This window comes from Octopus bimaculoides, chromosome 19 (assembly GCF_046866305.1).
Source record: "Octopus bimaculoides isolate indiv1 chromosome 19, ASM4686630v1, whole genome shotgun sequence".
In the NCBI taxonomy this organism is placed as follows: Eukaryota; Metazoa; Mollusca; class Cephalopoda; order Octopoda; family Octopodidae; genus Octopus; species Octopus bimaculoides.
In genome coordinates, this window is record NC_142946.1 from 5,373,363 (window position 1) to 5,387,290 (window position 13,928).

At 35.1% G+C, this 13,928-nt stretch overlaps 1 protein-coding gene across 1 annotated transcript in view; it reads right to left on the reverse strand.

The window, feature by feature from the left end:
* Positions 1-5,076: 5,076 nt before the first annotated feature.
* Positions 5,077-13,928, reverse strand: part of LOC106881045 (phospholipid-transporting ATPase IF) — a 94,575-nt gene continuing 85,723 nt past the window's right edge. The window contains exons 29-31 of the mRNA XM_089366543.1: positions 12,909-13,030; positions 9,807-9,834; positions 5,077-5,814 (exon numbers count right to left, since the gene is read on the reverse strand). Coding sequence (XP_089222669.1) covers positions 12,926-13,030 — 105 coding nt within the window. The 3' untranslated portion in view covers positions 5,077-5,814; positions 9,807-9,834; positions 12,909-12,925. The remainder of the gene's footprint in view (positions 5,815-9,806; positions 9,835-12,908; positions 13,031-13,928) is intronic.

The following is a 13,928-nucleotide window of genomic DNA, read 5'->3' on the forward strand; positions in this document are numbered from 1 at the left end:
AGTTTCTGTCTAGCAAATTCCAAACCCACTCTCTAAGCATTGGTCAACCTAGGGCTATAATAGAAAGCACTTGCCCTAGGGGCTGTGTAGTGGGACTGAACCTGAAACCACATGATTACAAAGCAAGCATTTTTTTTTATTAGTCATAATTGTACCTGTATATAATTTTTAGGTGTAGTTATTTCAATGTATATATTTTCCCAGGTATTTTTTCCGTAGTTAAATATAATTAAATGATTGATAATGAAGAAACAAGAAAGAGAAAATTCTTATCTAATATTTTTTCTCCACCATCAAATTTTATTTTATCTTTATTTTTTATTTTATTTTTACTTCAACGTTTTAGAAAATTCAACAAATATGTTAAGTAGATGGTGATAGGCAGAGCATCCAGTTGTAGGAACCACCCCACAGCAGTCACCGGAACACGATGTATCTTTTGGATCCGTTTGATCCTGTCAACCCGTCGAACGCATGTCAACATGAAAGACGGATTTTAAACGATGATGATATATGATTATCTATTTGATTAAGTGGCTGAGTAGACCTAATGAAAGACAATCTCTGGTCCTGCCTTGCCTTAACTATTCCCAACCTCATTGCTGGGGGTCGGGCACCATTCCTCTCCGACGACTCCATCAGAGATCTTCAGGGCCATATTTTAATGCCATCTAGTCAGCCAATAGCGTAGGTAGAGGTCGGGGGCACCACTTTTGTGTCTACTGTAGGCAATATTTTGTAGGGGGGGGGGGCCGGGAGCAGCACACATTCTGGCTACACTTGTGCAGAAAGCATCATCTCAGTCTTTCTCTTCCTCATTTCGCAAGCGGCTGGATACGTGGTCTGCAAAGAATTGTCAGCCACTCCACGACAATGCGCTCGCTCATTCCGTCCATGTGATCCAAGCGTTTCTGATCAAGAACAACGCATCACTTGTTCGACAACCTCTCTTCTTTGCCGACCTGGCACCGTGTGACTTCTGTCTCTTTCCCAAACTGAAAACCACGCTGAATGGGAAGCAATTTGAGTCGTAAGAGGGAATTATGAGAAAAGCGACGGTAGAGCTCCACAGCATTCCAGAGGAGGTGTTCCAAAGGTGTTACCAGGAGTGGTAGAACCATTGGGAGAAATGTGTGAACTCCCAAGGGGAGTAATTTAAAAGTGATTAAACGAAATTTATGAAATGTTCAAAATTGCCTTTTTTTTATGCCCAAAGCTTGGATACGTTTTGAACGCACCTTGTATAGAGACTGGTAAAATGGTACAGCAATGTAACATGTGGCGATGAAGGTAGAAATCTATGATAGCTGGAAGGCACCACATGTAGTGAAGGTAGAGGACCTGTGGTGCTTGGAAGGTACATTCTTATGGCTGGTTAGCATTTAGTTGCGAAGGTGGAGGTCATGTGACACCTAGTGTAGCACTGCATGGCAGTGAAAGTGGAGGTTCTGTGGCGATTGGAGGGTATCACTCTATGGCAGTTTAACATTCGGTAGCGAAAGTAGAGGTTCTATGGTACCAAGAGTGTTCCACCACATGGCAGTGTTGCACAGTAATTAGGGGATAAAAATCCTGCAGTACCTAAAGGGTACTACTGTATAGCAGTTTAACATGTGATATCTAGAGAGACTTTATGACATGTGGTAGTGAAGTTGGAGGAACTGTGGTACATGGAGGGCATGTATGGCAGTGTAATATCAAAAAGCAGAGGGCCTGTGGTAACTGTGGGGGTTAATGAGTGGTAGTGAAGGTGGATGTTGTGTGGTACCTAGGATGTAGCACTGTAACATGTAGCAGTGGAGGTATAGGTCCTGTGGGACATGGAGAGTCCCAATGTATAATGAGTGGCTGTGTGGTAAGTAGCTTGCTTACCAACTACATGGTTCCGGGTTCAGTCCCACAGTGTGGCACCTTGAGCAAGTGTCTTCCACTATCCTCGGGCTGACCAAAGCCTTGTGAAAGGATTTGGTATTGGTAGATGGAAACTGAAAGAAGCCCATCGTATATATATATATATATATATATATATATATATATATGTATGTATTTGTGTGTCTGTGTTTGTTCCCCCACCATCGCTTGACAACTGATGATGGTGTGTTTACGTCTTCATTACTTAGCAGTTCGGCAAAGGACACTGCTGGAATAAGTACCGAGCTTACAAAGAATAAGTCCAGGGGTCAATCTCTTCAACTAAAAGGCGGTGCTCCAGCATGGCCACATTCAAAATGACTGAAACAAGTAAAAGAATATTGCAAAGGCCATCAGGTACCTAGAGAGGCTGTATGACAGGGTAACATGAAGTAGTGAATTCAGAAGACATGTGGTAACTGGAAGGTAGCACCATTTGTCAGTTTAACATGTAGTGAATATACAGGCATTGTGGTAGCTAGGGGTGCCATTCAGAACATGTAGTAAAGGTGGGAAGTCCTGAGGAATCTGAAGGGACTGTATAACAGTATAACATGTAGTAAAACAAGTAAGGAGACAGGCTGAAGAGACTGTGTGGTAATTTAACATGTGGAAATGAAGGTAGAGATCACATGGTATGTGAAGAGGCAAACAGTAATGTAACATGTGATAATGAAGGTGGAGAGACGGACTGGGGGTACTGTATGGCAATGTGACATGTGGCAGTGGTTATAGAGGTCATGTGGTATCTGGAGAGAATGAAGGTAGAACATGTACAAGAATCAGCATTGCTTGGAAAAGGAAGAATTCTTCGCAGGGTCCTTGAAGCATGACCAGTAAACAAGTGTCACCTTAGTCTACCGGCTGTGGACAGCTGACACTTTCCATCACACCCAACAAAATAAGCTGAGGGTTTTCATCAAGTAATAATAGCAATAATAATAATAATAATAATAATAATAATAATAATAGTAATCATCCTTTCTATTATAAGCACAAGGCCTGAAATTTGTGGGGAGGGAGTTAGTCGATTATATCAACACCATTGTTCAGCTGGTACTTATTTCATTGACCCCGAAAGGTTGAAAGGCAAAGTCGACCTCGGAGTAATTTGAACTCAGAATGTGAAAACATGGACGAAATGCCATTAAGCATTCTGTGCAATGTGCTAATGAGTCTGTCATCTTGGTGCCTTCTGACAATTAATGGAAAATGGAAACAAACAAATAAAAAATGCAAAAAGAAAGAAAAACAGAACTCAAAGAAATTAAGTAAATATATAATATATATATGCATATTCATGTGTGTGTATGTGTGTGTGTGTATGTATATATATATATATATAAATGTATATGTATATACTATGGCACTCCATCAGTTACAACGATGAGGGTTCCAGTTGGCATGTGAAATTAACGTGCAAGTGGCTGAGTACTCCAAAGATGCGTGTACCTTTAACATAGTTTTTGGGGGCGATTCAGCATGACACAGAGTGTGAGAAGGCTGGCCCCTTTGAATTACAGGTACACCAGAAACAAGAAGAAAGAGTGAGAGAAAGTTGTGGTGAAAGAGTACAGAAGGGTTCACCACCACCCCCTGCCAGAGCCTTGTGGACCTTTAGGTGTTTTCGCTCAATAAACACTCACAAAGCCCGGTCTGGGAATTGAAACCATGATCCTATGACCGCCAGTCCGCTGCCCTAACCACTGGGCCATTGCGCCTCCACATATGTATATGTGTGTGTGTGTGTATATATATATATATATATATATATATATATATATATATATACATATACATGTGTATATATATACATATATATATATATATGCATATATGTGTGTGCGTGTGTATATATATGCATGTGTGTGTGTGTGTGTGTGTATATATGTATGTATGCATATGTATGTATATGCAATATCATCACAGATTGTTATCCAAGTGATAAATATGTCATGTTGTAAGTTAACCTGGATGATGGATATTGTCCTATTGTACAACATATTTTAATAACACCTATAAAATATCACATTCGTTTGGTCTTGGCGGGAAATATTTTTCTTGAAAAAAAAAAAAAATGGTGGGGAAAGAAAATTTTTTTTTGTTAAATTATAATTTTAAAACAAAATAAAAAAATAACAGAGATAAACAATAAAACAAAACAGAACAGAAAAAGGAAAAACAATTAAAAATATTACCAAAGTAAGTAATGAGAGCCATGTTGTCTTGTGGTTGTCGTTGCATTTAGACAAGTTTTTCAAGTCTCTCTATTGCAGTATCCGATGCCGTCCCCCATCTTTCCAATGTTCTTTGGTTTTCCCTCTTTTTTTTTTTTAATTCGTAAATGTTCATAAATGTAACCTGAATATTTCGCTGGGGTACATATATACCCAGCAGAATGCGTCAGTTTTATGTATTTTGGTTTCTTCCGTTCAGTTGAGACTGACACAGGAATATGTTATTTTTTTCTCCAACAATTCGTTAACAGATGATGGAATGAAAGGATATGAGATGATTATGCACACATACACAAGCCTCGATAACTGAAGAGATGCTGGAGCAGGTTTCTGCCCCGACATCCGAAACTCTGAGTCTTATTATGGCAACCGAATAATTGTCATATATTATATTACAAATAAATTCTTCTATTTACATAATATCGAGGTCTCATTCATTCTTTTGTTGTCTTACCATTTCTATCAATATATATATATATATATATATATATATATATATATATATACACACACATATATACATAAATATATACATACATATATATACATATACACACATACATATGTATGTGTAATATTTGTTTCTATTAGAAGTGTGTAGAATCAGTTATAATTGTTTATTAGTAAATCAGATTTAAATGGGTGTAAATTTGTGCTGTGTATGCGTATATATATAAATATATATACATATATATATATATATATATATATATATATATATATACATACATATACAAACATGGATATTTGTACATATATAGATTCATTTATATATATATATATATATATATATATATATGTATATACACACATACATACATTCTTACATACTCTCCCACACACACAAACGAAAATGCACACACTCATACAATATGCTAAGTGATGTGGTGGCTTAGATTCATCTGCAATGAAACAAAGCATCAGGAAATTTTAACTTTGAGCATTTTTTTTAGTGAATCCATGTGTGAAAAATAAAAGTAAAAAAATAAAATTTATAAAATAGCATCTGTGAGTTTTTTTTTTTTCTTAGCCAATGTTGCTAATCTGTGAAGATGATTAGCTGGTGTTGCTAATCTGTGAAGATGATTAGCTGGTGTTGTTAGTCTTTGAAGACCAGCTGGTGTTACTGATCTTTGTGAGTGATTAACTACTGTTGCTAGTGTTCAAAGATGATCAATTTGTGTTGCTAATCTCCGTGGACTATTAGCTGATGTGACTAATTTTTGAGGGTGATTAGTTAGCAGGGCTAATCTGCTTGTACTGTGAATTTGCATTGCTAATCTCCCAGAATTCATTTTTTAGGGTTGCTTATTTCTGTGAATTATTTGCTGATATTGATAGTGTTGCTAATCTCCAAAGATGATCAGTCAGTGTTGCTAATCTCAGTGGGTTGTTATTAGCTGATGGTATTAATCTTCAAAAAATGACAAGCTAGCGTTGCTAACATTAGAAGGTGACCAGATTAGCTATGTGTTGCTAATCTATGACGGTGATTAGCTTGTTAGCAACAGGCAAATCTCCTTTTCAAAGTATCACCTTTTCACTTCTTCCTTCGTAGCTGGGTTAGAACAAACAGCTTACAGACTTTTCATCTTTCTTAATCTCTCTCTCTCTCTCTCTCGTTTTCCCCTCTGTTTCCACTTTCATCTCATGTCATCAGGAAGATCTAAAATTTAAAAAAAAAAAAGAAATACATAAACAAATGAATAAATAAAACAATAAACACAACAAAAAATTCTGGACTCTGATAACACCAGAATTGGACAAATCATGCCTGGACTCGCACGAGTCAAAACAAGGAGTCAATATTTTTCTTTTATCATTTAGCCCTTTGTGGAGTTGTTGATAAACTTATCAACTCTGCTGTCATTCAAATTTCTAAAATAAAATTAAAAAGTATAATTAATGAAAAAATTTGTAGCTCGTTCTTCATCTCACGTCTTTAACATTGATATTGTTCACTCTTGGTGGCGCCAGTGGTAAAAAGTCACTGGGAATAGCTAATGAATGTACTGGGCATTGACGAAAACAAACATGACAAAATAAAACATACATATACAACAAAAAAAGCTGTGTGGCCACAAAGCAGACTGACATGGGGTAATGCATGAGCTTTAGGAAGGGCATCCAGACATAGAAACCAAACCAAAACAGATGAGTGGAGCCTGACGCAGCTCTCTGACTGGCCAGCTCCTGTCAAACAGTCCAACCCATACCAGCATGAAAAACAAACATTAAATGATGATGATGATGATGATGTATATACACCAGCGTCATCGTTGAACATCCGCCTTCCATGCTGGCATGGGTTGGACAGTTTGACAGGAACTGGCCAGGCAGGAGCCTGCAACAGACATCTGTGTCTGTTTTGGCATGGTTTTTACAGCTGGATGCTCTTCTTAACGCCAACTGACCAGCAGAGTGGACAACACGTGTACATGTAAAAACCAAAACAATATACACCAGTCTGTTCGTAACTAATAATTAGATATCTTATGGACTGATTCTCCTGTTTTGTTTTATTTATTTATTTTTTTTTTGTTTCACGTGTACTCTGTGACCTCTTTATCTCTGGAGACCAAAGAAAGGAAATCAAGAAACTTGGACGAGAATATGAATCCTTTCCACAGTTTCCCTTTTTGATATACAAGGACACAAATAGTTAAGTGGTTAATCGCTGCGTAATTTAAATTTGAACCACACTATATAATTACACACACACACACACACACACACACACGTTTGTATGAAAAGTGTTTGTGGCTGGTTATTACATTTCATCAATAGCAGACGGATACAAGGAAAAGTTGAAGCTGATGGAGTGGAAGAAATGAAGAAAAGGAACAAAAGAAATATACATGCATACAGACGTATGTATGTATGTGTATATATATGTAAATGTATATATGTATATATATATATGTAAATGTATATGTTTGTGTGTGTGTGTATGTATGCGTGTGTATGTGTATATCAAAGTATACATGTATATTTGTAACTATATATATATATATATATGTATATATTGGTGTATATATGTGTGTGTGTGTATATATACATATGTATGTATATGTATATATATATATATATATGTTTGAGTGTGTGTATATAATATATATGTATGTTTGTATATATATATATATATATATAGTGTGTGTGTGTGTGTATATATATATATATGTGTGTGTCTGGTGTAGCCATCTGGTTTCACCAGTCCTCAGTCAAATCGTCCAACCCATGCTAGCATGGAAAGCAGACGTTAAAAGATGATGATGATGATGATGATGTATATGTATATATATGTTGGAGTGTGTGTGTGTATATTATATATATATGTATGTTTGTATATGTATATATTATATATATGCGTATAGGTATATATATATTGTGTGTATATATATATGTGTATATATATATATATATATATATGTTTGAGTGTGTGTGTGTATATTATATATATATGTGTATGTATGTATATGTATATATTATATATATGTATGTGTATAAGTATATATAGTGTGTGTGTGTGTATATATGTGTATGTATACACATATGTGTAAAGACAAAATCAGATTGCCATCCGACTTAGGTTGTTAGGGGAAGACAGGGATCATTTCCGTGAATGAGGAACTTGATTTAAATGGTAAAATAGAATCATCTTCATTGTTGTTCACTCAATTCTTTATTCATGAGAAAACAAAGACTGCATTTTGTTTTGTTTTGGGGCAGAAACAATAGCAACACCACCACCGCCATCGCCGCCACCACCACCACCACCACCACCACCAACAACAACAACAACAATAGCTGCACAAGAAGTTTGCAAGTTTCCAATGGGTTGACTCGTGTCGAGAGAGATCAAATCAAAGATTGTACTTTCTGATTGGTGTGTAATGAGAAGAAAGACACATGCACACACACATACACACACACACATGTATAAATATGCATACATATTGATACACATACATACACATATGTACATGTATATGTGTGTGTATTTGTGCATAAATATATAAATATATATATATACACATACATATATATATACAAACATATATGTATATACATATATGTATATATATATGTATATATATATATATATATATATATATATATATATATATATATATATATATATATAAAGATGCATATGTGCCTACATATGGATATCTGCATATATACACATGTATGTATGAATGTATATATGTATGTATGTATGTATATATATGTATATATATATATATATATATATATATATATATATATATATATATATATATATACACACAAAGTACATATATGCATAGATATAGATATGTGTATACACACAAACATATGTATAAATATACATATGGATACATACACACACATGTACATGTGCGTTTGTGTATATGTATATGCATTTATATATATATATATATATATATATATATATATATATATATATATACATACATATATATATATAAAGATACACATATGTATATATATGGATATGTGCATACACACCACACACACACACACACACATAAGGAAGAAAAAGAGGCAACAGAAGTGTGAATTTGTTTAGACTGGAGGTTGATAAAGAAGGAAAAAGAATGGAAAAACAACTAAACAAAGAAAAAGAAGGAAAATCTGACGAAGATGATGATGATGAAGATGATGATGATGATGATGATGATGTAGGGAGAGAACAAGAAGAGATAAATATATATTACTTTCTTTGATTAGACCAGACGGATAATTTAGTGTGAGGATGCGACGAGGAAAGAGGGTGGAAACGAAGCGGAAATATGCATGGAAAGAAAGACAATAAAATAATTGAAAAAACAAAAGAAAAAACAATGAGAAACGGAAAAAGAAATTGGAGGTTTATAAGGAAAATAATCTACTGAGAAAAACAAAAAAAAAAGAAACTGAAAAACAATGGAAATAAATAGATAAATAAATGAATAAATAGAAGTTTCTTGAAGTTTAAATTGAGTGTAAAAGTTAGTTTTTGGTGGTTGTGGGACGGAGGAGATTGTTTAATGAAATAGTAGGGGAGAGAGGGAGAGAGTGGGGGAGAGGGACAGAGAGCAGAAGAGAGAGAGAGAGTGAGATATGGGGAATGAGGAATGGAGGGGATGCGGAGAGAAATAGAATTGGAGGAAAGAGAAAGAGGGAATAAATGAGAGAAAGGAGGAGAAATGGAAAACGAGAGGATGAGGAGAGAGATAGAGAGAGAAAGAAAAAGAGAGAGATAGAATTGGAGGAAAGTGAGAGGGAAGAAATGAGAGAGAGAGTGTAAGAGAGAGAAACAGGGACGAGGAAGGGAGGAATGAGGAGAGAGATAGGGAGAGAGAGAGAGATAGAATTGGAGGAAAGTAAAAGAGAAGGAAGATGTGTGTGTGTGTGAGAGAGAGAGAGAGAGAGAGAGAAATGGGAAACGAGGGGATGAAGAGAGAGAGAGAAAGAAAAAGAGATAGAATTGAAGGAAAGTGAAAGAGAGGGAAGAAATGAGAGAGAAAAAGAGAGAAACGGGGGATGAGGAGATAGATAGGGGGAGAGAGAGAGAAAGAGAGAGACAGAGAAAGAAAAAGAGGGAGGCAGAATTGGAGGAAGGTGAAAGAGAAGGAATAAATGAGAGAGAGAGAGAAAGATGAAGTCACTTACCCTGTTCTCCATAAAATCTTATGTAGCCCTGCAAAAGGTAAAAAAGAAAACGATAGAAATAGTCCATACATGAGAAATAATAGAGGTGTGGGTAAGGCTTTGTGGTTAATACGCTTGCTTTGAACCCATGTGGTCAGTGGTTCAATCTCAGTGCAAGGACATGTCTTGTATCACAGCCAGAAGAAGTCAACCAATATCTTGCAAGGGAGATATATAGTCACACAGTGTGTGTGTGTATTCATTGGCCAAATGACCATCCCCATATATATAACTATATATATATGTATATATATATATATATATATACATATATATATATATATATATATATATATATATATATATCTTTTATTTGTTTCAGTCCTCAGACTGTGGCCATGCTGGGGCACCACCTTGAAAAATGTGACCAGCATTTTTTTTAAAGCCTGGTACTTGTTCTATTTTCCTCTTTTGCCAATCCACTAAGTTATGGGGACATGAACAAACCATACACTTACACACACACACACACATATATATATATATATATATATATATATATATATATATATATATACAACAAGCTTCTTTCAGTTTCCATCTACAAATCCAGTGTGCTAAATAAATACATATATAGACACGGGCTTTGGCTGTGTGGTAAGAAGCTTGTTTCCCAACCACATGGTTCCAGGTTCTACTATAGCCTTGGGCTGACCAAAACCTTCTGAGTGGATTTGGTAGACGGAAACTGAAAGAAGCCTGTTGTATATATATATATATATATATATATATATATATATATATATATGTTTGTGTGTCTGTATTTGTCCCCCACCATTGCGTGACAACCGATGTTGGTGTGTTTACATCCATATAACATGCTAGTGGCTGAGTACTCCACAGACATGCATACCCTTGACATATTTCTCGGGGAGATTCAGCACGACCCCTTTGAATTACAGGTACAACTTAATTTTGCCAGCTGACTGAACTGAAGCAAGATGAAATGAAGTGCATTGCTCAAGGACACAGCGCACCGCTGGGGATTGAACACTTGACCTTACAATCATGAGCCAAATACTGAAACCACTATGGTTCGTTCTTTCACCGAGTGTCTTATAATAACTTTCTGGATCGGATACATTTCTTAAAAATGAAATTTTGCAGAGATAGGTTTTCAATGGAATAGAATGTGATTATATTTTGATAAAACTGAGAAAAAATAATAACATATTTATTGCAAATATACAAATGAGAAATCTATTTTATTTATTTATATTTTAAGGTAATGGATATTTTCTCATTGAAAATTCGTCTTCATTTCATAATTTTGAGTAACAACCGAGAAATTTGATAAAAGTTAAAATTGTAATTATTCTACTGGTGCACGTCATATTTCCTGATATTACCCCATGGTGGCCAAAGTATACTTCCAAAGTATACGACAGATAACGCTCAGGTATATATGAAAGAATGGTTATAGAAATTAATACAAATGATTAGATTTGAAGAAATTAAAGAAGATTAAGACAGCTTGAGGGAAGAGGAAACTCAAAAGAGGAGTAGGAGTAAGAGGAGGAAGAGGAAGAGAAGAGTGTGTGAGGAAAAAAGAGGATAGGAGGAGAATTTGAAAATAAAATATGATGCTTCTCTTTTGTGTGTTTTTGCATTTTAACGTGTTTTTCCTGGTTTCCGTTGGTCAGAGAAAATTCTGTAAGCTAGATTTTTCTACAGCCAGGTGCTCTTCCTGTCACCAACTCATTCTGCTTTCAAGGGAGGTAATATTGCTTTTATTCATTTCAAATGCTGGTAGCACAATGGCCAGACATGTTTTTGCAGACAATTGGAAATGATTGACACCAATGGGAGTGTTTGTCTACAATTAGTGCGTAATATCAAAACTAGAAAACATACATACACCCTTTAATACACACAAGATTTAAATCTGAACTAAAATTAGTTTCATGTCTCTGAAAATATAATGGTCAGAAAAGACTGTACATACAGCATGCCATGTATCTTCAGACTATCATTCATACTGAAAGTACAATATGGCTGTTCTTTGAGAAAAAAAAAAAAAAAAAAAAAGTAGTGGAGGAAAAGGGTATGGCCACAGTCTAATTACTGAAACGAGTAAAAGATAAAAGATATGTAAAGATAATGATGATAATGATGATGATGATGATGATGATGGTGTTTTGGAACTAGAATACTTTGTAACATGTCGGCTGATTTTCTGAAACAATCTTTATAAGATGCCTTGACCGAAAACTGTTGCAAGGCATCACAGGAATTTAGCAACACGAGAATGTTTAGAAACACAAGCTACTCAGAAGTTTCTCCAAGTAGAAACCAGATTAGCATGGAACTGGTAAAAGCTACCATTCTAGTTTAGACAAATATTATCCATTGCTGGCGCTATGTCAATGTATCGTCTCTGAAATTTCTCACCTATTACTGGAGACCAATTAACTGCTCAAATAACGACAACAAGTCTATCACATGAAATACTAATCTAATTATCACATTCCCAAAAGCTTCGTTTAGTTGCAAACAAACAAACAAAAATTATCTCATTTGCTTAATTTTGCATTATTTGCATATATAGGAGATTTTACATGACCAACATGAAACAAGTCTTGACAATTCCAAACCATTACAGATCTCTGAAGTTCTTATCGGTTCCGGCCCAAATTATAACGCATTCTCTTGTTTGCATACAGAATCTGATCACTTTCCTTTCATCTTATCTTTTCTTTCATTGTTTTCACTATTATTATTATTATTATTATTATTATTATTATTATTATTATTATTATTATTATTATTATTATTATTATTATTATTGTTGTTGTTGTTGTTGAAGGTGGCGAGCTGGCAGAATCGTTAGCACGCCGGGCAAAATACTTAGCAGTATTTTGTTTGTCACTATATTCTGAGTTCAAATTCTGTCAAGGTCGACTTTACCTTTCATCCTTTCAGGTCCAATCAAATAAGTACCAGCTGCATATATATATATATATATATATATATATATATATATATATATATATATATATAGAGAGAGAGAGAGAGAGAGAGATACAGAGTAAGAGAGGAGGAGGAGGAGAGAGAGATATTCACCGTTTTCACAGTCTTTCTTAGTCCATTATTGACTCTTCAAGAATATTCGTTTGAGAAATTGTAAGAATTCCAGATGATTTTGCAAAAGCTACTGACATGGTGCTGGCTTCGTAAAGTTTGCTCTGTAAGGTGAAGAATGGTAAAAAAAAAAAAAGAAAAGAAAAAAGGGAATAGAAAATAAAAAAAAGGGTTACAGCGGATTATTGAAAATTGCAAACAATGTACTGAGGAGATAAATACGAAGGAAGGAAAGAAAGAAAGGGAAGGAAAGAAAAGGAAAAAGAAACGAAGGTGTTTAAGACTCATTAATTAGCAGTTTAATAAACAAAATCTATCAAATAAGTTGCAAACTTTAAAAGAACTATGGTGGGGTTTATTTAACCTTTGAAGTCAGTGCTCCTGCTAGGTCGTGGCCCAATGACTGACACCGGTGAAGAGTAAAAGTGTATATCTTTGTTGTTTAACCCTAGGTTATCCCTTTTCATATGAGCCTATGGTTAAAGGCATTCCAGATGTGCCCATCACCATTTATTTTCTATGTTCTGGCTAATTCTTACTTCATGGTCTCCGTCTGAAAGTTTATTTTACTAATTTGTAAAAATATTCTGCTATAATCATTTTGGTAACTGGGATGGATGTGGCGGCGTGGTTAAGGATTTTGCTGCCCCAAAAATGGGGTTTTGGGTTCATGGGTCAAGTGTCTTCTAGTATAGCCTCGGGCCAACCAAAGCCTTGTGAATGAATTTGGTGGACGGAAACTGAAAGAAGCTTGTCGTATATATATGCATTTATATATATATATATATATATATATATATATATATATATATATGTGTGTGTGTGTGTGTGTGTGTCTTTGTGTCTGTGTTTGTCCCTACATCACCATTGGACACCCTCTTACCGCAGAAACAGCTGTTAGTTAATAAAGTTCATAACAATTGTTTACTCCTTTGTCATCGCAACTTCTTACACACACACACACACACACACACACAGGGCGTTCTAGCTAAATATGAAAAT